Here is a 27,991-nt window from a genome sequence, read left to right on the forward strand (position 1 = left end):
TGCGGGTCTCAATTTTAAAAGATGATCAGGGATTTGGGGTGCCTAACCCTTTGAGGGCTCAGCATCCCTCCCTGGAAGTTTGAGACCTCTTAAAGAGGCCTCAAACTGAGCATCCAAAATATTGAGGCACCCGAAGTCATTGGTCACCTTTGACATTTTAGGCCACACTGTGTAAGAGTCAGTTCCCGCCTCTTTACCCTGTTCTTGGTGCTCTGGCTTTTGGTTTTGTTGTAGAAGCAGCCTAGTGACGTGAATGAAACTTTCCAGAGTTTGTGGGACTAATTTTCATCTCCTGTTGGTGTATGTTAACACGAATGCAGATTCAGGGCCTGGGTCTTTGGTAACTATTCTGGCAATAAAGCAGAAGCAATCTGACTAGTAGATAGGGCAGAAGCCTAGGACTTGGGAGCCGTGGGTTCAGGTCTCTGCTCTGGTACAGACTTTCTGTGTGACTTTGGGCAAGTCAATTACTTTCAGTTCCCCACCTGCAAAATGAAGATACTAGCACTTCCCTACCTCACAAGGGTGTTGTAAGGGGCTCCGATACGATGGTAAAGGGGGCCACACAAGATACAATGTCACGAGTGTGCTTAGTCCTTTCAGTGGTTTATTAAAATATGGGGCTGCACAATTATGCCTGGTCTACACTTGTGGCGGCATGTAGCGTACATGCTGCAGTGAAAGGCTCTGGCAGGGATGAGGGAAGGCTTTGGAAGCTCCAGGAGCAGCTAGAGCTTTTCACTACAGCTGAGAAAGGCTCTGGCAGCTCCCTGAAGCGGAACATTGCACTTCTTGGGCACGTAGAGAGCCGTGTAGGGTACATACCCTAAGGTTCTGACCTGTCTTGATCCTGCTTGCCTAAGCAGTACTATCTACACTGCTATTTATACCTGTGCTAGGGTGGGGTGCAGTGTTTGACTCGACACGCCGCCATGAGCGTAGACAGCTTAAGATGGTCACTGACCCACTCCAGAACTGCTGATCAGAGGTGTGGTCCCTGGAAAATACTGTACTTCCAAGGATACCCACTGCAGCACAGCCAAAACGGTGGGCTAAAGGGATAATCTGAACTGCCTGCTCTGGTTTATGCGTATCTCTTGAAAGATATCCTAGCCAGTGGATTGTATTATCAGTTATAACTGAAGCTCTGATTCCCTACAACCTACCTATGGACCAGACATTGCTACAAAAATCTGCAATTGAAATTCCAGGTTGTCCACAATGAGCCTCCCAACTGCTTGTAAAGCAAATAATGCAGAGGACGAACAGAATGGCATACGCAGATGTCAACTCTCTCCCATTAAGCAGTAACGAGGGTGGAAGAATAAAGAAAACAGCTGCAGTTTATACCACCCACCCACAATCTCCGTTTTGAACTACAGCTACAAGAGAGTCTCAAATAGCAGGGAACATGTTATTCTCACCATCAAAGCATTGCACATGTATAATAGGTTATTCAAGCAGATCAAGAAAGTAATGTTTTGCAATAAGATTTTTCTTAAATTGAGTCTTCATGAACTTTGTCTTGGCTCATGGGCCTGGCTGGCCCTGAAAACACAACATGTAGCAACTGTTCACAAGGGCCATGTTTTGACTGGGTCAAAGAAGATGGATACTACACTTGATTTTAGTCACAAGGCACAGCAGTTTAATATCCGATGCTGTACATCCTCCATTGGGGGCCTCTACCTTGTCCTTGGCAGGGAATGGATGTGGTGATCTATTAGGTCTTTGTTATCTTTACTGTGATATTTCTATGCTCTATTAACCCGCACAGAAGTCCCATCAACTTGAATGGGTGTGGCAATGTGCACAACCTAGAGCACAATTTGGTCCTACGATCCTAGGTTTCGTTAGGCCGAGAGGAACTTTATGGGCCAGGTCTTCAGTTGGTGTAAATCAACAAGTGATATCAATGGAGCTACGCTGCTATATACCAGCTGAGCAACTAACATCTATGGTTATCATCTAAAAATGCTCTAGCTATATCTGTATCCAGCTTTTTGGACTTGATCTAAATAGGGCCCATTCATGCTTTTTTGTATTACGTTGGTCATTTCATTGTTCAACAGCAGCAAGGAGAATTGTGTTAGAGATTCAACAGGATTGGGTTTGCCCCTCTCAGCAAATTGCAGCTTGGAGAAGCAGATGCTGGCTGGTTGTTTCATACTCTAGCACAGAACTAGTTACAGTCTGTAATCTTTGCAAAAATATAAACCTCAAACTTCACCATGCTATATGTGAAGCTCTGCTAAAGTTAGCAATTTTTGAGTGGCCATTTCAGCTCGGGATCGCTTGCTCTGCTCAATTTTGGTTTATTGACATGCCAGTAAGGGTGCTATACTGTTCTTCATTCAGTTTCCTGTAACAACGTTTTGCCGATTTTGTTCACAGTAACACCGATAACAGAGTCCGCCTTCCTATTACAGAACTCTGCCAATGTCATTAAGCTTTTTCTTTTGGTGTGCATGGGATCATTTTATTAAGTGAAATTTTGTTTTAGAAAATGAGAAAAGTTAGCTCTCACTCTTCTGTGTTTCTGTACATTTCCTAATATGGGGAGCACTTTTGTGGTTCCACAAAATTTTGTCCAACATATTTAGATTTGTAGTGATTTTCAGGAATTGAGAGACTTTAGGTCACATAGGGTCCAAGATATGAACGTTTCACATCAATAGGCATTGAACACAAGTCCTGATTTTACAAGGTGTTTATTGCTTCCAACTTCCATCGACTTCAGTCCTTTATTTTTCCCACCTGCATCTTTTACTTATTTCTTCAAATTTTTAAACACACAACTGTATGTGCCCAGACCGTACATTAGAAGTCACAGCAGGAACAAAGAACTGCCCAGGAATATATCTACCTCCAGCCAGGCCTCCCCAACAGCTGAGGGTACTCAACACATCTCAGGGAGTCATCAGCACCTTGCAAGCTGAGTCCAGAGACTAAGTGGTGTGTGGGTAGAACATGGGTGTCTGTCTATACTCCTTCCCTATGTTTCTGAGCTCTTCCACACGCTGTTTTCCAGTGCTTAAAAGGGGCTGGTGACACTAGGGACCACAGACCTGGTCCAGATGGATAGAAAGCTCTGAGGAGGGTCGACAAGAGAGTAGGCTGAAGGGGAGGAGGGGTGGATCTCAAATCGATTCATTCAAACAAGCAAGCGAAAGCCTAATTTTGCTATGAACCGCTGAAAACATTTTACTGGTCAGCAACAGATCTGACACTTGTTTGAGAACACTTTAAGAGTTGCCTGTTTTTCAATGCTCCAATCTGTGTTGCTGTCACCTCTGCTAGAATTCAAATATTTCAGTCATATCATAAAAACCAGTCCTCCTAAATCTCACTGTTGCATCAGGTCTTGAAATGTTTAGGAAAGGACCCACCTGAGGCCAGTTGAGTAGCATGGAACTTACTGATAGAATTTTCCTTGGCAGGAATAGCTTGTCATCACAGTGGAAAATGTAGGCTGTCTCACCTACTATTGGTTTCCATAGAGCATGAATCCATAACTTGCTGACAAGTGAAGGGTGAATATAAACTTACCATCCCAGTCACTGCTGTTTCAGGGCTTTCACATGAGCACGATCCTCTTCCATCCTTAGGCAACACAGCCATTCCCTTCACTCCTGTGAACAAAGTCAGGGAGAGTATACTTATTGAAATGTTTGTCTTGTTTGGATGCAGTACTTGCTTTGTTTCAGTCACATCTTACAGTTGGCTCAATGTTTTGTTAGTTTTATTGAGAATATTTTTAAAAGGACAAGGTAAAAATATTCTCAATAAAACTAGAATATTATTAGGGCTTCTGGTTTTAAGTTCTAACTGCTGAATACCAACAAAACTATCCCTAATACAAAAACATGAAATCAGCGTTTATCCAAAAAACATAGGAAAGATACCAGAAATGAGAAGGGTCTGCACAACAGAAACAAACAACAGGGGCGTGTTTTATAAAGCGCACTAAGGTATTGCACATTAATTGATCTGTGTAGAGCCTGCTGATGAGCACTAAAGGGTCTCTAGTGTGCTTTAACATGGTGCTGTTTGAAACAGTACTATGTTAATACACACTGGGAAACATTACAAAGATGACTTATTATAGTATATACACAAAAATCCCCCAACCTCCCTCCCATTTTTGGACATAGAATCTTAGGACTGGAAGGGACCTTGAGAAGTCATCTAGTCCAGTCCCCTGCATTTATGGCAGGACTAAGTATTATCTAGACCATTTCTGACAGGTGTTTGTCTAACCTGCTCTTAAAAATCTTCAATGATGGCAATTCCACAACCTCCCTAGGCAATTTATTCCAGTGCTTAACCACCCTGACAGTTAGGAAGTTTTTCCCAATGTCCAACCTAAACCTCCTTTGCTGCAATTTAAGCCCATTGCCTATCCTCAGAGGTCAAGAACAACAATTCTCCCTCCTCCTTGTAACAACCTTTTATGTACTTGAAAACTTATGTCCCCTCAGTCTTCCCTTTTCCAGACTAAACAAACTCCCCTCCCCCCGCCACCAATCTTCCCTCATAGGTCATGTTTTCTAGACCTTTAATAATTTTTGTTGCTCTTCTCTGGACTTTCTCCAATTTGTCCACATCTTTCCTGAAATGTGGCACCCAGAACTGGACACAGTACTCCAGCTGAGGCCTAATCAGCATGGAGCAGAGCAGAAGAATTACTTCTTGTGTCTTGCTTACAACAACTCCTGCTAATACATCCCAGAATGATGTTCACTTTTTGGGGGGGGAGCAATAGTGTTACACTGTTGACTTATATTTAGCTTGTGGTCCACTACGAACCCCAGATCACTTTCCGCAGCACTCCTTCCTAAGCAGTCATTTCCCATTTTGTAAAGAAGGAACCGTCAATTGCACACGAAGTGGAGTACTTTGCATTTGTCCTTACTGAATTTCATCCTATTTAATTCAGACCATTTCTCCAGTTTGTCCAGATCATTTTGAATTTTAATCCTATCCTCCAAAGCACTTGCAACCCCTCCCAGCTTGGTATCATCCACAAACTTTATAAGTGTACTCTCTATGCCACTATGTAAATCATTGATGAAGATATTGAACAGAACCAGACCCAGAACTGATCCCTGCAGGACCCCACTTGTTATGCCCTCCCAGCATGACTGTGAAGCACTGATAACTAAGCTCTGGGAATGGTTTTCCAACCAGTTATGTACCCACCTTATAGTAGCTCCATCTAGGTTGCATTTCCCTAGTTTATGAGGTCACGAGAAACAGTATCAAAAGCTTTAGTAAAGTCAAGATATACCATCTCTACTGCTCCCCCCCCCCCCCCAGGCCACAAAGCTTTCTTTGATGGGGTAATGAGCCATCAGGTTGGTTTGACACAATTTGTTCTTGACAAATCCATGCGGTTACTTATCACCTTATCTTCTAGATGTTTGCAAATTGATTGCTTAATTTGCTCCATTATCTTTCTACATCTGCATAAAAAATTTAAATTGCCAAAAATAAATCCTGAAAAATGAAAATACCCCCCAAAACAGAAGCCCTAAATATATAAATAGTTTTGGCCATCAGTGCAATACAGCCACCTCTGGGGCACAACACAGCAGCTGTTTAATAGTGCAAGATGCTACCCAACAGCTAAACGCAGGAAATGGAGAATCGTCGATTTAAATGAAGCTGAAGAGACACTTCTTATAGGCAGAATGTAAATTAGCTCTATTGCAATTTGGCCAGGACAGTAGGACTAGGACCCTCGTCAGAAGTGCCATAGTGAAGACTTCTCCCTGATTTTCATTTACACTGCTTCAGCAGTGCCTAGAAGGGGCCTTAGTAGAAGTGAGAATCAGGCTTTTTATTATTATTATTATTTTTTTTAATACCTTATCCAAAATACAGCACACTGGACAGTCCAGTGCCTCCCACTACTACCCTGGGGCATTAGCTGAGGATCAACGCCCAGGGAAGTGTGGCCCCTCCTGGATCAAGCATCCCACTTCCTGGAGAATCTTGAAGTTTCCTTAGGACTCTCATCCAAAGGTGAACTAGTGTCAGCCCTACTTTGCTAGGCCTGATTAATGCACACACCTGAAGGGCGTATGGCTGAAGGCAGTTTAAAAATTTGCTACTCTGAATAATTGCCCTATTAATATTATGTCCAAATCAAGCTTAAGGCTAGAGAGAAAAGGAAGAAAAAAAAGCCTGAAAATAATGCTAATAGATCCACGGATAGGCCAGCTCAAGTGCAAGCACTCAGACAGTGGTTTGATTACTTAGGTCAATGGCAAAAATCTAAAACTAACAGATTTAACATTAAAGTCCAGGTCAGATTAAATTGTTTAATATTTACTTGGCTGCCAAATGAATTTAGAGGGTTACAATCGCATCTCAATGCACAAGGATTTATACAAGTAACTTCCAGTGGTGTTTACAGAATGGCAATTTACGGGCCGAGGGATGTGGGCCACTTCTGAGATATGGTGGTCCACGGGGTGGATTTGTATTAAGGATAGTGTGGTTTTGTAGTCATACAGGCACAGAGATAATATACCCAATGGTGTTGTGCACTTGTGGGCAATATGCTTTCCCTATCTGCACTTGCTAAATTTTAAATCTTATTGGTATAAGAAATAGTGGTCTAGAGGTTCAAGCAGGGTGTTCTATGCTTGACTTTAAGCACAATCTCTGCTGCTTTTTGGTTTTATTACAATTACCCTTTCTAAAGGATTGTCTACGCCTGAAGGAAGGCAAACAATTTCCACTCTGCTGCTTATCCATGGAAATATTCCTTTACCAGCATTGATCACATGCTAGTTTAGCACTGAAGGAAAAAAGTATTCACATGTAACACGGATTGATTTGGGACTTTTCTAATGTTACTCTTTTTCTATAGAGTGAATAAGAATAGCTGGTGGATTATCTTGCTTTCGTGTCAGGCAGTTAGGCATTCACTATTGTGGAGGAAAATTTTCCAAAGTGCTTACAGAGGTTTAGGAGCACAAGTCCCTTTCATTTTCAAATCAGTGGGATTTGTGCTCCTAAATCCCTGTAGGCACTTCTGAAAATCCCCCCCCCCCGCCAGTTTCTATTAGAGACTTGGAGATTTTTTTTTGCACACACTGACATTAATGGCAAATGTTCACCTCTATGGAGAGCAGATCCAGCAGTAAACTGGAGATTTAAGGCCAGTTTTTCTAGAGCTTAGCGCCCAGTTCTCATTTAGGAGCTAAATGAGTGGACAGTTTGGAAGCTGCTGGGTGATGGGCACTTTGAAGATCTTTGTTTTTTTTGGGGTGTGGGGCTTACAATCCACTAGGGCAGGGATCGGCAACCTGCAGCCCGCCAGGGTAAGCCCCCTGGTGGGCCGGGCCGGTTTGTTTACCTGCCGCGTCCGCAGGTTCGGACGATCCCGGCTCCCACTGGCCGCGGTTCACCACTCCAGGCCAATGGGGGCTGCGGGAAGCGGCATGGGCCGAGGGATGTGGGCCACTTCTGAGATATGGTGGTCCACGGGGTGCATTTGTATTAAGGATAGTGTGGTTTTGTAGTCATACAGGGACTGTAGAAAAACCCAAATGTATGCCATTCAAAATAATCTAAATGGCTACAGGTACCACCACTTCACGTTACCATTACAGCCAATTTTTTAATCTCTCGTCGTGTGACCAGGCAGCAAAGATGAGGTAAATCAGCCATAACGGCTGCAGGGCAGCTCCACCAACACTATCTGGCTCAGCAGCTTTGCTGTGCTTTCTAGCTCCACTCAGGGCTGACTGGTTTCCTTTTATTTGCTGCGGAGTTCAACGGAGAATAGTGTTTGATGGTTGCTGGGAGCTCAACAAGAAGAAAGATGGGATAATACAATGGAAATGAAGCTGAGCGAACAGTCTCTCTTCTTAAGAGATGCATACAGGCAAAGTTGGAGAGAAAGGAAGCTGCAGTAATTGAAGAGGATAGATTTGCACTGCCAGTTAAACAGGAACTTTGAACGTGCAGGAAAGAGGGAGAGACCTGGATTTGTTTTAACAAAAGGAGAAAGGATGTTAGTACTTGAGGAACGGGTTTTAGTCTAGAAAGCAGCTGCCTCTCTCCTTGGTGGTGCAGGATTCAGTGAACATACAACATCTGTGCTCAAATCAAGGTGTTCATCAGCTTTAAAACCCAGAAGGATCTGGGACCCATGTATCCAAGCAGGTGTCTCCCCATTACTCTGTGATGCCTACCCAAAACCAAACCTCTTGACAATGATTAAACTATTGGTGTGCTGAGACCACTACTTATCATACTGATCAATATTGGCTCAGTTTCCTTGTATTCCTCTGTCTGTATCAGTCTTATCTTTTGAGTAATATTTAGATTGTAAATTCTTCGTGGCAGGGACTGTCTTTTGTTCTGTTCCTAGGTGCTCCAGTAATGCTAACAATAAATAGTATCCCAGCACTGCAGTTAATCTGCTGGGAGACTCTAGCTGTTGGTTCCTCAATTACCACCATGGTTCTCAGGGGAGACATCCTGCCTGGTCTATCTTATGTGCTCGCCCTGGCAGGTCTAGTGACTTTAGCGGCATTGACTTTAAAAACGACAAGGGGGGGGGGGGGAACACAACCCTAGTCTTCGCAAATGGCATATCCAATGAGTGCTTAAATTTGGAGACTGTAGCACCGACCTGCCCTGACATTAAGTGGTTAGAAGACAAATAACCAGATACCACCACTAACTTTGGGATAGATTGACTTCAGAGGTCAACTTTGCAGTACAGGCCTCTACAAAAATGCCATTTGATGCAGCCAGCCTCTGAGGCACAGGTCACAGTGCAAGAACGGACAGCATAGGACAATTTTAGAAAGAAGCTCTGTCTCTTCAAATAGGGCTTGTCTACACAAGCATGTGCAAGCACAGAATCTACAGCAGCACAGCTATGGTGTTATAGCACCATAGCACAGATGCATCCTACAGCAACAGAAGGGGTTTTTCCATTTAATCCACCTCCCTGAGTGGCAGTAGCTAAGTTGAAGGAGGCGTTCTGCCATCCACCTAGCTGTATTTACATAGTGTGTGTGTGTGTGCGTGCGTATGTGCATTTGAACACCCTGAGCAATGAAGCTATGTCAATCAAAATGTTAAAGTTACACCAGGCCCAATTAGTGGGCAGGAACAATCCTGCATCTTGCATGGAATGAACCACATGACCTACAGAATCAGGTCTTTTTCACCTCTCTTTATGATGGACATCTTATCTACTGTTAAGTCAGGGGTTCTCAAACTGGGGATTGGGACCCCTCAGGGGGTTGTGAGGTTATTATATGGGGGGGCACAAGCTGTCAGCCTGCACCCCAAACGCCACTTTGCATCCAGCATTTATAATACTGTTAAATATATATTAAAAAAGTGTTTTTAATTTATAAGGGGGGAGGGGTCGCACTCAGAGGCTTGCTATGTGAAAGGGGTCCCCAGTACAAAAGTTTGAGAACCACTGTGTTAAGTGTTATGTAACATACAAGCCTTGAGGTTATATTCTCTGGTGGTAGGCCTGTTACATTCTTGCACACTGAATCATATAACACGATTATTTGTGTGTAGTCCTGGTCTATGTGCACATTTTCGATTTGTTTGGGCCAATCCATTGTATATCAATTACTCACCCAGCTCAGTACTGTCTCAAATGTTAACCCCTTTAGTCATTAAAGAGAAAACCAAAATTTGTGATCATGTCCCTCTCTTGATAGTATCAGACTGAGCCTGAAGCCCTGGAAACCGTTAAACCACAAAACAGATTATGTGAGGCCACCTTGAAATTCCTACATTGTGCCCTGCAGGAAGAATTCAGTTAAATATGGAGTTCCTTTAATAAGTTCGGCGGCAGGTCTTTCGCTCCTAGAGGGAGTGAGGGACCTGCTGCCCCCAAATTGCCGCAGGTGCCGCCCCTCTCCCTTGGCTGCCCCAAGCACCTGCTTGTTAAGCTGGTGCCTGGAGCCGGCCCTGTCTGTCGCACAGAGATCTAGGCTGGGTGTGGTCCCTGGTAAACCAGGAAACAAACTGCAACTCAAGCTGCATGGAAGGCTGTCTGTCGATTTAGTTGGTAGCAGTTTGCTTTAATGAAGGCTTCTTATTTAAGAGATTGATTCCATGCATCATGGCCTAGGGACTACTTCTAAGCAAGTGTCTACAAGGCAGTCATCATGGGGTGTGATGCAGCACATGTAGGCATACCTGAGCTAGCTTTAATGTAGCTAGTATAGTGAAGCTGTGGCACCTCAGGCTTCAGAAGCCAGCCTGGGACCTTGTGTCCTTACTCAGACAGCTAGCCCCTGGTGGGTACCAAAGTCATCCAGCCCTAGCTTCACTGCTATTGGTACCCACCAGAGGCATTGCTTTGGGGCAAAGAGGGCAGTTGCTCCTGCCAGACGTTTCATGCTCCATTACGTCTTCTACTGCCCCACCAGACAAGGGCAACGCTAGTGAGGGGCATGAATGGTCTGGAGGGGCACATTCCAGAGGGGACGGAGAGGGAGGGGAAGCTGTCCCTGTCCTGTCCCTCCCACCATGTTACAGCTGTGCTCAGGTATGTGCCTGGACCAGAGTAGCCTGCCTGAGCTCGCTGGAGTCGCTTTGCCTGCTGCTGCCTGCCTGTGAGCGAGGGCTCAGGGGAGGGAGGAAGAAAGGGAGCAGGGAGGAACGGGGGGTGCGTGCCAGGGACACTGGGGATGATCATGGGTGGGACAGGGAGGCAGCATAGGCCAGACTTTGCAGGATGAGTACATATGTTCTGTAAGTTGACACAACTTGGTTCCCTCCCCCCTTCCTAGAATTTTTCTGGAAAGATGCCTCTGGTACCTGCACTAGCGAGATTAAAGCGAACTCAGGTATGCCTAGATGTGCTTCAGTCACATCCCTCCACTACAGTGTAGATGTATCCTAAGTCTTTAGGGTAGGGCAGTCTGACTGCCCATAAGACTTTGCCCTCCATGCTGGGGTTATGTGGACGTCCCTCCAATAGCAATTGGTTTAAGATCACTAATGCATTTCCCCGGCTTCCTGCATGCTGCTGCCAATGTGGTATTCCATCAGGGGGTTACAAATTCTCCCCTGATATTGACAGTTATAGCTTAGGCCAAGTTTACCACTGTATGTTGCTCAGGGGTATGAAACAGACATGTGCTCTCCAGCTGCTCATTGAACTGGTCTGATGATGTTGACGGGAGAGCTCTCCCCCATTGGCATAACGCAGCTCCACAACGCTTGTAAGCGTAGACCTGGTCTCTGATTCGGGAACCAAAATAATCTATCCTGATAGAACTTCATGTACATACTCAGCCTTTGGTTAGTAGAACAAAAAACACACACACTCAACTCACAAGTGCTATTAAAACGTTTGAAGTGGAAACCAGTCCTAGGACTGAAAGTTAAAAGATTCAGAGAGCGCCTTGTGCCAGAGTCTTGTTCTGAAGGCCACCCACGTAGTCACCAGTGCTCCCTTCCACGCTGCACAGCTCTTGACAGTGGAGAGATGCAGTGAGGGGTTTGGAGAAGAACATTGGGAAGAAGTAACTAAAACTTTGACATGTAAAAAGGGGCAAAAATCCTTAATTGTAGTTTCTTCTAATCAAATAATTAACCTGCCCTCAGAATTAAGTAGAACATTCACTGTCCATTTTTACAATTCTTTTTAAGAGAACCAAGGAAGGGAAACTGCAAAGAGTAGGGGGGTGGGTGGGAAATCACACCATATGGAAGAGGAAAAGTAAAAAAGAAGGGAAAACTCATTAAAGGTTTGGTCACAAACCCACTCTCACTAAGCCAATCTTGACAGTTCCCATAGATTTCCAGAGGGGTTTGTATTAGGCTCAATGGAAGTGAACTTTGGGGAGGATTACAGGGGTATGGAGGAAAGGAAGGTCAGTGAGTGATAGATCTGCCGAAAGGAAAGCAAGATAAAAAGGTATTTACAGTAGCAGCCACTTCTCCCGCCATCACATGCTTCAGGGAGATGGGTCTTTTTTGGAGCAAATGGCAATTTTTTCTGCATTGAAGAATCACAGAGGTAAGCAAAGGGGAATAAAAAGGAGCAGAAGTGTAGCATTCCTCCTAGAGACCGATAAGTAGTTACAAGCAGCGGTGGTTCTTAAAATGGAATCATTGTACGTGGCACTGTTGCAACAGAACAGGAGAACTGGCACAGTGTTACAGGAAGCTCCCTGAGCAACTGATGGGGAATACAGCTCACTCATGCAACTTGTATTTATTAATGATATTTCAAGCCCACCCAAAAGAAGGTAGCTACATCTATGCAAATCTTAATGAGATGGATACAACTGAGGCTGCTAGAGCGAATGAGCTGCTGAGGGAATCAGAGGCTGATAATGGACTGCTGGGAGGAGGAGGTAGAAACCAGAAGGCCACATTCAGAGCTTACACAAATGGTGATGAAAGTTACACATCAGTCACTGGGCATAAGTGGGCCAGATTCATCCTTGCTGGCCCTCTGCTGACTTTACTGGAGTTGCACCGAGGATGAATTTGGCCAACTGGGTGTATGAACGGCTGTTGCATTCTAGGCCTAATAAATCTTCGAGTAAAAGATGGATGTTTCGTAGGGACTTGGTGAAGAAATGGTGGAAAGCACTGGTGCAGGAAAGGAACATTGCAGCCTTGCCTTAGGCTTCTAGGGAAGCCATGTCTAGTGTGCGGAGTAGTGATCCAGAACTGAAGAAAAGGGGATGTTACATCCTGTTCAGAGAACGAGACCCCAAACGAAAAAACCCACCACACAACCATATTAAAAAAATGTGCAAAGGCTTTGTACGTTCAGAATGTGTCACCTATTTGCTCAAAGTAGTAGCCATTTACTGCCACTTCACTGCGGTTGTGCCTTTTACATAGATCGCAACAGTGACAATTTCTATTGTCTAAATGTGGGGTCAGTTAGAACAACACCTGTATACCTGGGGGGGGGGGGGGAGGAAGGGAACATACAGTGTAAAGTGTATTTGATCATGAGGTCAGTGAGACCACAACACAAGTACTGTGTAGGCTGCTTCTAGATCAAGGAAAGTTTTAACTTGTTCATCATTGTATAAGTTCACTGGTTACAAGAGTCAGTTTAAATGCAACCCATGTGAACCCCCAATTTCGACATACTAGAGGACCCCCATATGGGAATAGTTGGGAGATATTTGGCCCAATAAGAGGGTTAAACAGAAGCAGGGGAGGGGATTGAGTTATTTGGGGGTTGGGTGGGATGGATTAGGGCTATGGGAGAAGAGTTGATTGGGGGCAGACATTGCTTGGTGGTGCCGGTGTCCATGGCTGGCTCTCCTCTACAGCCTTTTCCCCTTCCCGTCCCTCTGTCTTGCTCGTACCAGTCTGAGCTCTGCTTGCAGGCACAGCAGGGGGCCAGGGATGGGGCTAGCTGTCTGGGGGCTGGCTGCACTCGGGATGGACTCTGCCTCCAGCACCAGGCTGGGTCTGCAAGGGCTCACCTTATCACCACCAGGGACTCTCCCTGCTGCTGCCGCTGCCTGGCGGCTCAGTGCCCCGCTGGCCCTGGCCTGGCACCACTAGAGACTAAGGTTCACCCGCTGAGCTGGTGGCAGGGTGGCTCAGGTCTGGCCTTTCTAGCCCAAGATACCTCTCTCTCTTTAGATTTTAAGTTCTTGAGGGCAGGGACCGTCTCTCAGTGTGTGACTGTTCAATGTGGGGCCCTGATTTCAGCCATGAACTCTAGCTGCTTCTGCGTTACAAATAATAAAGTTCCAAAGTTTAAATTTAACCTGTAAACCCTAGTTTTCTCTTCAGAGCCTTTCAGAAACACACCGGAGTCCCAAGGTAGGGTACAGGTTCTCTTTGAAGAAAAACCACTAAGGAGGTTGCAATGCCTTTGGCGGTGAGCTGGGTGTTTATGATAGAAAGGCCTCACCCTAAGGGCATCCATCTCAATTTTTCGTCTCGTCAGGTGTGGCATTCTGACCTCGTTTGCAGTGTTAGGCCTAATGAAAATGGCAGGAGGGGTTATAGTGACAGAGAAACAATGTACCTCCATGTTTGCTCACAGAGCCAGACTGAAAGCCCATTGCAGTCAGTGGGAATCTTTGGGTACATCTACACTACCCACCACAAGGCCCTTTCCCTTGCTCCCCAAACTCAATCCTTTACTTATTGGATTTCCACACTACGCAAAGCCAACAGTGGTGTGTAGTGGACGTGGAGGCAACCTCTCAAGATAAACTATGGCCCTTATCCAGAGCCCACTGAAGTCATTACAAAGGCCTGGTCTACACTGGGGGAGGGGGAGGAGATCAATCGATCGATCCAAGATACACAACTTCAGCTACGAGAATAGCATAGCTGGAGTCAACGTATCTTAGATTGACTTAGAATCACTTGCTTTGCGTCGGCACGGGATCAACAGCCGCAGCTCCCCCGTCGACTCCGCTTCCGCCTCTCGCCATGGAGGAGTTCTGGAGTCGATGGCAGAGCAATCTGGGATCGATTTATCGTGTCTGCCCTGAGGTTGACACTCATGGTTGTGAGCCACTCCAGACAGCGTGACATGGACTACTTGCAGAATAAGGTACCACTCAACTGGAGTAAAGGTACCAGAATGTGGCCCTTACTGAAGAAGTTTGGCAATCTTAGAAGATGATCTATAATTAAGACAGACAATAGTGCCACAATTTCCCCCCCTCCCCCCAAGTACAATTAAGCTACCCCAAAAGCTAAGCCACCATATATAAACATCCACGTAGTGTATAGCTTCCTACATTAGTCACCTGCTATGGTCAAGAATTAAAGCATGTAGTGAACATGTATCATTTCCTGCCTAGAATATTCAAAGGAAGTGTAACTTATTGATGCATAGATTGAGTTTGTTTCATAGCAGAGTCCCATGCTTGAAGGAGATCTAATAAAGGACTGCCTAGGTTTGAAGAGCGAAATCTAGCAAGGCATGAAGTGTCAACCTTTAATGCAAAGTTAGAAGGGGAATTTGTCATAATATTGGGTTATATTGTGAACCTGAGGACTTAACATTTTACAGAAAGGTCAGTTAGCACTGTGCCAAATGCTCCTGCATTTCTTACTATAGTCTTCCCAATACATACATACCACCAGTGGAACAGAGGGTGAAGAGAATGAAGTTATACTGTACCAAGATTTGAAATTAACTTTCACATTACCAGTAACTGATATGTATTGCTACTGTGCTGGAGACAGTACTTGTAAGAGGATTTTAAAGCTGTGGCATTGTGAGGAGAGGACATTTGTTTGACAGATTCCTGTTCTGAACTGGAGTTACAGCTAGTCAACCTCAAAAGGCTTGATTCTAAGGCTTCAAAAGTTGGGCTGCTCATCTGAAGCTCTTGAGTCTGCAAACTAGGGCTGGAAATCTAGCAAGTGCCTCGGGTGAGGTTTGTCCTTCCTAAAGCTGTTAGTTTGTTGGTTGTGACTTCGCTTGCCATGTGCTGTTTATAGCCTGGTCTGTTTGCTGAGCCTAGTGGCCTGCTAGGCAAGGCTGAGAGCTTCCTAATAAGGCTTTACCCTACCATCCTTTGATCCTGAATGCCTTTAGGATCCCTTGACAAAAGAGTGGGGCTAATTCAGGGTGAACCAGCAGAGGTGCTGGAACAATGTGTGTTGTGGGGGTGCTGAGCGCCATTGAATCAAACTGTAAACCCTGTATATAATGGAAACCACTTCAAGCCAGGGGGTCAGTAGCACCCCAAATTCCAGCACCTCTGAGAACCGGGGTTTAAAAAGCCAGCTCTTAGCTAACAGGGGAGTTATGTGAGGGAGAGTTTTTGGGGAGGAGGGGAGAGATGAGAGCCAGATACAGCTAACAAAAACCAAACCAACCATACATTCTCTAAACCTAGGCCAATAAACCAACAAAACCAACCAACTCCCCACCCTGCAAGAGAAAATAATGCAGAAGTCCAGCAGCAGAGTGGAGGCTATCCAGTTTATTGCACTGAATGCAGCATGTATGATTATCTGCGTTGTGGGAGGTGGTGTATGAGTGCATTTGCAACATGTAAGCAACTCCTGGCCCTCGGAGACTGAGTACTGGCTCTTGAGACCAGAGTGGCTGAATTGGAGGAGCTAATGGAGACCAAGAGATACATAAGATGAGACTTTCCAGGACAGCGTAGAGCAGTCCCGCCCCCAGTCTGACAGCCTCTGTGCTGTTGAGGAGGATGAAAGTCTTGGGGAAGGAGAACATCTAGCTGGACTGGAGGGAAGCTATCCCATAGTTGGGAACTTCCTTCCAGAGGTCATGGAGGATACCCCCTCCAGGGGAAGGGACCTTGGGAAGAGACAGGTAACAGTACTGTAATGGGGGATTTGATTATTAGAAATCCAGATTGCTGGGTTTGTGAGACTGGGAGAAATTGCATGGTGAATTGCCTGCTGGGTATAAGGTTGTAGACCTCTCAAGACCTCTAGATAGACTGATGTGCAGTGCTGGGGAGCAGCTGGTGGTCATGATTCCCTGGCAGTGGTACCTACATGTAAATTAGGAGAGAGGTCCTGGAGGCCAAATTTAGACTGTTAGATAAGAAGTCCAGGACCTCCATGGTAGCAATCTCTGAAATGTTTCCAGTGCCATGAGCAGGGCCAGTTAGAAGTGTAGGGTCTCAATGTGTGGATGAGATGGTGTTCAGAGGAGGGATTTAGGTTTACTAAGAACTGGGGAACCTTTTGGGAAAGGAGGAGCCTATACAGGAAGGATGGGTTCCACCTAAATCAAAATGGAACCGGACTACTGGCATATAAAATTAAAAAGGTCAGAGGAGTTTTTAAACTAGGGGTTGGGGAAAGCCAAGAGGTGCTGAGGAGCATGTGACTCAGACAGACATCCCTTAGTGGAGGATTTATTAAAGGAGATACTCTATATCTTAGTAAAGAGGGGAGGATTGAAGTTGATAAATACAAGTAGAAACTGAAGAGAAACCGTCCAAAAAAAAAAAAAAAAAAGAGTCCCATCCAATCACATGAAGGCCCACAACGAAATATAAAGTGCTTGTATATAAATGCTAGTAGTCTAAATACTAGCAAAGGTGAACTTGGTCAGATATTAAATGAGGCTCTTGACATAATGGGCATCACAGAAACTGGGTACAAAATATATAGGAATGACAGTAGGTCATGCTGGTGAAGCAGTAGCGCTATAGGTCAAAGAAAACATGTACCCAAATATAGTAAAAATCTTAAATGAATCAAACTACACCAAAGAATCTCTATGGATAGAAATTCCATTCTTGAATAATGAGACTATAGCAATAGGAATATAGTAGTGACCACCTGACCAGGATGGTAATGGTGGTTATAAAATGCTCAGGGACACGAGAGGCTACAAAAACAGAAAACTCAATAAAAATGGGGGCGGGGGGAAAGAGGGAGTTCAACTATCCCCATATTGACTGGGTACATGTCACCTCAGGGTGGGATGCAGAAGTAAGATTTCTAGACACCATTAATGACTGCTTCTGGAGCAGCTAGTTCTGGAACCTACAAGGGGAGAGTCAATTCTTGATTTAGTCCTAAGTGGTGCACAGGATCTGACCCAAGAGGTGAATAATATAGCTTAACTACTCGACAGTAAATGTAATTAAATTTAAACATCCCGGTAGTGGGGGAAGTCCCCTTTTTGAAGTTAAACGCTACAGTGGAGGATAACTCCACAAAAACGTGGAGGCTAATTAAATAGAAATTAAAAGGAACCGTCACAAGAGTGAAATGCTGGCAAGCTGCATGGAGACTATTTAAAAAACACCATAGCAGAGGCTCAAATCACAAATGAAGAAAACAGTAAGAGGAAAAAAATGCCACCATGGCTAAACAGAGTAAAAGGGGCAATTAGAGACAAAAAGACATCCTTTAAAAATTGAAAGGCAAATCCTACTGTGGAAAACAAAGGAGCATAAACTCTGGTAAGTCAAGGGTAAAAGTATAATTAGGCAGGCCAAAAAAAGTTTGAAGAGCAACTAGCAAAAGAAACTAAACAGCAAAAATGTATTTATTGTTTATTTAAAGTATACCAGCAGCAGGAACCCTGCCAAACAACCAGCGGGGTGACTGAACAATCAAGGGGCTAAAGGAGCACTCAAGGAAAACAAGGCCATTGCAGAGAAGCTAATGAGTGCTTTGCATCTGTCTTCACCATAGAGGACATGCGAGATTCCCCACTTGAGACATTCTTTTCAGGTCACAGATCTGAGGAACTGTCCCAGATGGAGGTGTCAGAGGAGGTTTTAAAACAAATTGATAAATTAAGCAGTACTAAGTCACCAAGACCAAATGGTATTCACCCAAAAGTTCTGAAGGAACTCAAATACGAAATTGCAGAACTAACAACTGTGGTATGAAACCTATTGCTTAAATCAGCATCTGTACCAGATGACTGGAGGATTAGCTAATGTAATGCCAATTTTAAAAAAAGGCTCCAGACGCCATCCTGGAAATTACAGGCCAGTAAGCCTAACTTCAGTATCAGGCAATTGGTTGAAACTATAGTAGAGAACAGAATTATCAGACACATGGATGAACAGGCTATGTTGGGGAAGGGTCAATACAGCTTGTATAAAGGGAAATCATGCCTCACCAATCTATTAGAGTTCTTTGAGGGTATCAACAAGCATGTGGACAAGAGTGACACTTGAGAATCTTGGCTACAAGCAACATTTGATAAGGGGAAAGGAATCAGCAGAAGGGATTAACAGCCAGTACAGACCCCTAGTTTAACACTGACTTAGGTTAACTGGTGAAGACAGATGTTTTTAGACTCAATGGGCTGACAAAAGAAGATACTGAGTCCCAAGGCAAAATACAGCCTGGGCACAGGTAAATTGAATGCCCACTGACATCAAGAAGAATTGACATACTTGCATCGGGCTAAACTTGGCTCCTCATGTAGAGGTGGGTACCTGAACTCAGGTAGACTGTCGTGTTTTCAAAACAGTTAAGGGCATGTGATGGTAACACTTTTGAGTGATAGCCCAGGACTGTGCGCTTACATTTAAAATGTTTAATGACTGGGGCATCATTGTGCTAAGCACTGTACAAAGAGACAGTCCCTGCCCTGAAGTTTACTATATACAAAAGACAAAAAGGTGTGAGGAGCAACAGAGGCCCAGAGTTAGGCAGTGGTTTGCCCAAGGTAACACAACAGGTCAATGGAAGATCCGGAACAAGAATCCGGGTCTTCTGGCCCAGAATCTCATTCCCAGACCACTACTTTTTGGACTTCTGCAAGGTGTCAGCCTTGCTGGTCAATGTCCATCTTTGCTCAGAGCAACAGGGAGTATGTTCAGATTGTAAATAAACATGCTAGAATGAACAACCCGAGCCTGTGTCTCCTCATTTGTCTTTTCCCCTAGACTCCAGTCTTCCCTAACTGCTCGAGCCCCGAGACATAGTACAATGAGACTCAAGTAGTGTTGAATTTTCTCCCCCTATTTTTTCCTTCCTTTTTCTGCATTTCGTTTGTGTCAAATGGTCCCTGATTTTGCAGCTTGCTGTTTTATTCTACTTTTTTTTGGCTAGATCTTATACTGATAAAATGGGATGCTACTCAATCTACTGGTGCTTAATAACACCTTCAGCCATTGTTTAAGGCATATTGCTTGCAGTGGCTGCTGCTGGGAGGGTACTCCTACTGAAACATCAGTGACTCAGCTGGTCTGCACCGTGGAGTTTATTAGTTCAGAATGGGTTGCCACAGGAGTGCAAAAGAAGGGAGAAAAGAATGGGGGGAAATAGCAGGGATAGCCCTTGAAGCATTTCTGACTCTTGAAAACACCTTTCTAAATGGTAAACAAGAGTTCCCCCCTCTTCCCCACTGCTGGTACTTAAGAGATGGATCTCCAATTGCAATGGTCACACTGTGGCATTTCCCTCCCATCACATATCAGTGCACCACAATGAGCTCATTGAAAACGGCAGGAGATTATTTTGAGGCTCTGCACGAGGGCATTGTACAAAAAACAGGTCAGCCTTATAAAGTAGGGAGGTCGTTCACACCCTTATTAAATCCCCCAGAGCCACTGATGCACATTGGTTGGGTAGCCAGCATGGTGGTGAAGCACTAGATGGTTGCTAGGCAAGGTGTGTTAGGGGGCTGAGGTTGCACAGTTAATTGAGGGGAGGTAATTGTGCACAGCCCTGGGGGGCTGTAGTTTTCCCCACCCATAGATGCAGAAGCTCATTGCTGGTAACTTCCTTGGTATAAGTTTCTAACTAGAAGACTTAAAGAGATGGATTCAACGTGAATAGTTCTGCTGCTACCCTGTATCTGAAGTGGAGCATCAGATCGACTACTGGGGGTGGGGGTGGGGATCCTTGCCCGACTGCATACAAGGATATGACAGCGGGCAGGGTTTCTATTTCGTATCCGTGCTTAATGCAGATGGAACGTTTCATATGGACTGCAACCATGAAGAGCTGCCGTAGCCTATACTAATGTTTGGTGCTCCACTTGAATTCATGCCACTGCAAGCGCTTTGGGACGGGGACCATCCTTTTGTTCTACAGCACCTAGGACAATGGAGTCTTGATCCACGACTGGGGCTCTTATGCAGTAGAGTAAAGATCATAATAATGCCACCATTGCATCAGAGTCTGCCCAGGGGGATTCTTTATACAGCTACTTCAGATAATGCCACACACATTGCTGCATTAACTTCCTCCCTCACTGCTGCACCACAAGGGCATACTGTTGAACTTTACAAGTACGGCAGAGTACTAGATGGAGATATACCTCTCTCATAGAACTGGAAGGGACCCCGAAAGGTCATCGAGTCCAGCCCCCTGCCTTTACTAGCAGGACCAAGTACTGATTTTGCCCCAGATCCCCAAGCGGCTCCCTCAAGGATTGAACTCACAACCCTGGGTTTAGCAGCCCAATGCTCAAACCACATCAATGTAATTTGCGACGAGACGATAGCACTGGTGAGGGTGCTCGCAGTATGTGCTCATGTCTCAGCGGCGTCAATGGAATTTAGGCAGGTGCTTTGCTGAAGTGGGGATCTAAATGCTACAGGAATTCAGAGCAGTCATGCTCAGACTGAGGCTTGGGAGTGGCAAGTGGCTCTTTAATGTGTTTCCTTTGGCTCTGTGCAGACATACGAGAAACGTGTGATTTAATTATAAACCGATCTAAGTTATTAGCCAATTGTAGAATTACTTGGTCAGTCATTTTGCTGTGAGAATTATAGTCTATAAAAATAAATGAAACTATGAATCCACAGTAGTGCGGCTCTTTTGGGTAACGTTGATCGGTAATTTGGCTCCTGCACTACCAAGGTCCGAGTATCACTGCTCTACAGGGACTCCTTTGCCCAAACTACCTCCATGGGAAACAATCTTCTAGACCACACCAAACCTTAGGTGCACTTGGAAATAAGGATGCAACAAGATGACCTGCATTTGTTTGTGTCCATTATATCAGAGAAATGATTCAAAAATTCTTAATGCACAGATCAGGACTATCTCCGGGATACCATCAAGGTCAGAGACCCTAGGCTGTATGTTTTGTAAGCCCTACTGTACTTATGTCAGCTTTCACTTGCACATGCTGCTATCTGCAGTGTTTTCTGAGCTTGCTTGACAAAATGATGCTTAAGAATCTCTCCCTTTCATTCTGAATCTGCAGATCATCAGATAAGCAGGCTGGTGAAAACAGCTTCTAGGCAGACGAAAACAGATACTGTTCCCATGTAAAGGTTACACTATCTTCAGCCACCTGTCTGCTTGAGGTGTGTGTGGGGGTGGGTGGGTGTATTCTTCCTCTCACACTAGATCTTCAATGCTCTCTGTGTTAATCTCTCACTAGCTAAAGAGAGTTGGAGTTTGGGTTTGTTTCAGGTAATTGAGGAAGTGTGGTCCAGTGGCTAGAGCACTGAGACCTGGTTTCAATTCCCTGCTCCACCACAAACCTCCTGTGTGACCTTGGGCAAGTCACTTAGCCTCTCTATGCCTCAGGTCCCCATCTCTAATATGGGGGACAGTGGCACTGCCCTGCATCACAAGGGTGTTGCAAAGATCGATACATAAAGGATTGTGAGGTGCTCAGATACTATAGTGATGGGTACCTTAGGTAGATAATTATCCAAACTGTATTTACTATGTGGGTCCAGAGAAAACCAGGCTGGAAAGCTCAAAGGAACAGGTTTCATGTGAAATTTCTGGCACTCATATCTAGTTATGGTTCGAAATTCAACAAGAACAAGCTCTCAAGGTAGTTTGCACATCAGTTTCTGGTCCCAGCAGAATGCTAGGCAGGAACAAAAATCATACCCAGCCATTTCAGAATCAATGTCCTATTATGGCTTCTTCTAGAAATGGGTGAAGAGGTTCTAGATTGCTTTGAGAAAGTTCAGCTACCTCTAATCCTAACATGCAATGCAGTCATTCCTCTGGCATTACAGGGTCAAAGCTCCTTCTGAAATCAAGGGAGCCATTTTACTTAGTAGTAGTTTACTCAGGCAAATCACACACCAGAGTCAAGGAAAAACAAAAACAGTCTGCACAACTATATCCAGTATCTCTTCCTTTCAATCCCAAGACAGTGTTAAAATCTGAAATCTTAAGTACAGTACAGATTGTTCCAGAACTACTTTAAATTTGAAGTGTCAGAGCGCAGCTTTACAGCACTATGACTTACCTTGGAGAGTTATGACAGGCCAGTAACTCTTACCTTGAAAGAGCCATGATGCATATATTTAAAAATTAAACTTTGCCGTAACTGCTGTTTTCTTAATGCTCATTAAATAAGTCACAGCCTGATAGCAGCTCTCAACAGTTGAATTAAGAACAATTCCACTAAGTTCTTCCCTCAGTGCCTAGACAGTACAGTGACTGGTGTTTATAGGCACCCAAGATAGGTAGGTAGACTCATCAAAATCAAGTGCTAATCAGTTCATTGGCACAAAGGAAAGCTTCTGTAGACTGTAGATGCAGTCATTTTGCTATGAGCTAGATTATGTTGTTGCTGGCATATACAGGATTCCTGGAGATGATCTAAAACTAAGGTATGGCAGACATCAGAACAGACTCCTTTGGCCAGCTAGCTTGGATTTCCTACAGTATCTTGAGTCTATACTCTTTGCCTGCACCTGTAAATTGGAAGGTATCAGTTTGGTGTATCCACTTTCAAACATCACTATCTTCTGCTGCCAGATTTCCATGACTTTTGATGGTTCCCTGATAGTTGCCCAGGTCTTCAAATCCACTTCTTTCAACAATCAGTACTTTCTTTATCAATAACTCATCTCTCGTCCAGTCTGCCTAACTCTGGCTGTAAACGCTTCAGGGTATGGAGCATGTCAGTGTAACACTGACAGACCCCGGTCGGTGGCAGGTGGGATCAAACCTGGGACCTCTGGAGCTTAATGCATGAGCCTCTACCGCATGAGCTAAAAAGCCATATGGCACTTGCTAAGGCTGTAGAGCAGACTCCATCTCTAAGTGGTCTTGGTGCCACTAGAGGGGACAGAACCCCACACCCAGGAGGTGTGTGGGTTATATTAGTCTATGCCTTAGTGTTATGTACACATACAGTGCGATACAAATGACTTCATTTTGCTGCCATTAGAGGTAAAAGAAGTGGAATCAGTTTACCTTAAACCAAGCAAGTTAACTCTCAAAAGCGGTCCTAAGCCCGGACAAAGAATTTGAACATGCAGGGTCAGAACATTTTAGAACTTAAGCCCTGATGTGTGTGTGCTCAAAACCCATCCCTCCCCATGGAGATCATGTGTACAAAAGCTTGTATTTTTCAGAAATAAACAAATGCCATTTTAAACACCTATCCCCTTACTCATTGTTGTGTCCATTATCCCTTTTTAAATCTTTGATGCCCAGAACATACTTTCTTCTCATCTCTTTTCTAACACTGGTCATATAAATAGATTTCTAAGAGCACATCTACATGGGAAAGCTTTACCAACTGTATATAAAACTGTTATAACTTCCCATGTGGGCACTCACTCTAGAATAAGAGTGGGGGTTTCTCAGTGTAGCAAAAACCCTTCCAACATGACCTAAACTGAATCAGAAAAAGGGCCCTCTTACACTAGAGTAAGAATGTCCACTCAGGGCACGTCTTCACTACCCGCCGGATAGCAATCGATCTATTGGGGATCGACTTATCACGTCTAGTGAAGATGTGATAAAATCGATCCCTGATTGCTCTGCCGTCGACTCCGGAAATCCACCGCGGCGAGAGGCGGAAGCGGAGTAGACGGCGGAGCGGCAGCGGTCGACTCGCCGCCGTCCTCACAGCCAGGTAAGTCTACCTAAAATACGCCACTTCAGCTACGCTATTCACGTAGCTGAAGTTGCGTATCTTAGGTCGACTCCCCCCCCCCCCCCCCCCCGTAGCGTAGACCTAGCCACAGGAAGCTATAGCAGTTTTATTTCACACCTTCACTTTTATAACTTACTTGTGAGACCAGCCTGTAAGGTTGTAAGATGCTTGGGTCCTGATCCAGCAAAGACTCAGGAACGTGCTTAACTTTACACATATTAATTGATCCATTAGGTAAAATCCTGGCCCAAATGAAGTCAATGGCAACCCTCCCATTGATTTCACTCATTAACGTCAATGAGGCTACTGACGTGTGCGAAATTGAGCATATATGTTGGCAGGATTGGAGCTGTAGGTTGTAAATGCTTAAAAGCAGGTGCTGTGTCTTCCTATATGTTTATACAGCGCCTAACGTGGGCACTAATGCCATTATAAACAAAATAAAGCAATTCCTGTCTCTGTAAGCAAGCCAAAAAGCCACAATGCAGATACTAACGAAAGTGCTAAGGGCTGAAAATTCAAGGCAAATTTTCATTTTAGAAAAGCCAGTCTGTATTGTAGCCTCTGGCAAGGTGGGGTACGTGTGGTGTGTTTACACAGGCAAAGAATGTGAGCATGTTTATATGAAATATTTAGAAATATGGTTGTGGGGTGAAGTTTACCCCTGTGCAGTGAGATCTAGCCCAAGGTCACTTAATCCCCACTGTCGCATCCCGCTGATATAGCTGGGATGGTTTAGTTGGGGTTGGTCCTGCTTTGAGCAGGGGGTTGGACTAGATGACCTCCTGAGGTCCCTTCCAACCCTGATATTCTATGATTGCGCTTACATGGTACAAAGGACTTGCGTTGGCCCACCGCATAGCATTGAACTTCACCTTTGCAGAGTTTTAAGCAGAGGTGAGGAGTAAGAAGGAAGTGGGCTTATATCTGGAGACCAGTCTGAACGGCAACAGATGCATCTGGATTCAGGCAGATGGTCACTGTTAGTTAAGGGTAATGATTTGGGAATGTGCTGCAGTCCAGAGTAGAGAGAGGGGCAAGCTATGAAGTTCTGATCTGGAAGTGGTTTGGATTTAACTTTTCCCAAAGTAAGGGTTCGGGTCTTGGGTTGTGGTTAATGCTAACAGAAATGCAGACCTAATTCTCCATGCACTATGTTAGAGGCATGGCCCTGTATGTACTAGAGAGGAGTCTGAACTAGGGCTGTTGATTAATTGCAGTTAACTCACACGATTAACTCAAAAAAATTAATAGATTAATTGCAGTTTTAAGCGCACTGTTAAATACCAATTAAAATTTATTAAATATTTACAATATTTTTCTACATTTTCATATATATTGAATTCTATATTGTAATTGAAATAAGTATATATTATTTTTGATTACAAATATTTGCACTACAGTACTTGTGTTAGGTGAATTGAAAAATACTATAACATTTTTACAGTGCAATCTCTTTATCATGAAAGTTGAACTTACAAATGTAGAATTATGTACAAAAAACTGCATTAAAAATAAAGCCTAAAATTTTAGAGTCTACAAGTCCACTCAGTCCTACTTCTTGTTCAGCCAATGGTTCAGACAAACAAGTTAGTTTACATTTACAGGATATAATACTGCCCTCAAATTTACAATGTCGCCAGAAAGTGAGAACAGGCATTTGCATGGCACTTTTGTAGCCGGCACTGCAAGGTATTTACGTGCCAGATATGCTAAACATTCGTATGCCCCTTCATGCTTTGGCCACCATTCCAGAGGATATGCTTCCATGCTGATATCTCATTAAAAAATGCGTTAATTAAATTTGTGACTGAATTCCTTGGGGTAGTATGTCCCCTGCTCTGTTTTTCCTGCATTCTGCCACATATTTCATGTTATAGCAGTCTCAGATGATGACCCAGCACATTTTGTTCATTTTAAGAACACTTTCACTGCAGATTTCACAAAACGCAAAGAAGGTACCAATGTGAGATTTCTAAAGCTAGCTACAGCACTCAACCTATGAAGGGCCTTCCAAAATCTGAGAGGTATGAGGTGTGGAGCATGCTTTCAGAAGTTTTAAAAGACCAACACTCCGATGCAGAAACTTCAGAACCCAACCACCAAAAAAGAAAAATCAACCTTCTGCTGGTGGCATCTGATTCAAGATAATGAAAATGAACATGCGTCGGTCCGCACTTCTTTGGATTGTTATTGAGCAGAACCCGTCATCAGCATGGACGCATGTCCCCTGGAATGGTGGTTGAAGCATGAAGGGACATATGAAACTTTAGCACATCTGGCACGTAAATATCTTGCGACACTGGCTACAACAGTGCCCTGAGAACACCTATTCTCACTTTCAGGTGACATTGTAAACAAGAAGCGGGCAGCATTATCTCCTGGAAATGTAACCAAACTTGTTTGTCTGAGCCATTGGCTGAACAAGAAGTAGGACTGAGTGGACTTGTAGGCTCTAAATTTTTAGGCTTTATTTTTAATGCAGTTTTTTGTACATAATTCTACATTTGTAAGTTCAACTTTTATGATAAAGAGACTGCACTACAGTACTTGTATTAGGTGAACTGAAAAAATACTATCTCTTGTTGTTTTAGTGCAAATACTTGTAATCAAAAATATAAAGTGAGCACTATACACTTTGTATTGTGTTGTAATTGAAAACAATATATTTGAAAATGTAAAAAACATCCAGAAATTATAATAAATGGTATTCTATTATTGTTTAGCAGTCCAATTAATTGCACAATTAATAGCAATTAATTTTTTTAATTGCTTGACAGCCCTAATCTAAAGTAAAACCTTGGATCCAGACTCATCCAAACTTTGGGGAAGTTTGGATCCAGGTCCAGCTTTAAACTTCATGGTTGTCCCTTATCCCTACAGTGGGCTCAACCCATACCTGTGTGTTGACCACCACTGAAGTTTGGAATTGGATGGAATCCTGACTTTTGTGGCAGGGGCCCCATCTCTATTATGAACTACACTCATACAGAGCAGACACCACATACACCGTTCTGTATAATACTTTGGCAGACCCAAGACAGGCTTTGTCAATAGGCTGCAATGAAAGACACTCAAGTCACAAATTGGTAATTGTATTCTAATTTTTTTTTTCCCCATTGCAAACTGGACAAGTTGGTTATTCAAAAAAAAAAAAAAAAAAAAAAAAAAAAAATGAGGGAATGATAGCTGAGGGGGCTGAACACTTAATTAGTTTATCAAATAGATGGAATATGAGTTGTCTGGTTTGAGCCAGTATTTGTGCTTTGGGGAGTTGGCTACACTCCATCCAGTGTGCCACTTTCCTCAGTGTTCAGAGCAGCAAACCTGAGCTGGGAGCAGCTAATCAGTCCTTCCAGCTTTGCCAGTAGATAGTATTTGGACTGCTGTCAGCCAGACGTTCCTACATCTCCTGACCAAGCAGGAAGAGGGGAAGAGAAATACCTTGATGTTCCCCATTTCTCCTCAGATCTCCAGGGGAGTGGAGGGAGGGTGCCCTTGATGCTCCACTCTCATAGGGCTTGAAGAGGGAAGAGAAGATGGCCCTCATCTCTCCCTTTCCAGGGCTCTGGGATTTGAAGATCCCTGCTGAGACAGGGGCCCCGAAGTCCCAAAGAGTCTGGGGAAGAATCAGCCAGTTGGACTGAGCTAACTCACCTTCTCCCCACAGGACTCACTGTCCCCAGCAAATCCGAGGCTCTC

At 44.1% G+C, this 27,991-nt stretch overlaps 1 protein-coding gene across 1 annotated transcript in view; it reads right to left on the bottom strand.

Annotated features, from left to right (window-relative positions):
* The window catches only part of LOC135880235 (PALM2-AKAP2 fusion protein-like), a 174,934-nt gene extending 171,313 nt beyond the window's left edge, over positions 1-3,621 (bottom strand). The window contains exon 1 of the mRNA XM_065406420.1: positions 3,550-3,621. Within this exon, the coding sequence (XP_065262492.1) occupies positions 3,550-3,621 (72 nt within the window). The remainder of the gene's footprint in view (positions 1-3,549) is intronic.
* Positions 3,622-27,991: the final 24,370 nt, after the last annotated feature.

Source organism: Emys orbicularis, chromosome 6, assembly GCF_028017835.1.
Source record: "Emys orbicularis isolate rEmyOrb1 chromosome 6, rEmyOrb1.hap1, whole genome shotgun sequence".
Classification (NCBI taxonomy): Eukaryota; Metazoa; Chordata; order Testudines; family Emydidae; genus Emys; species Emys orbicularis.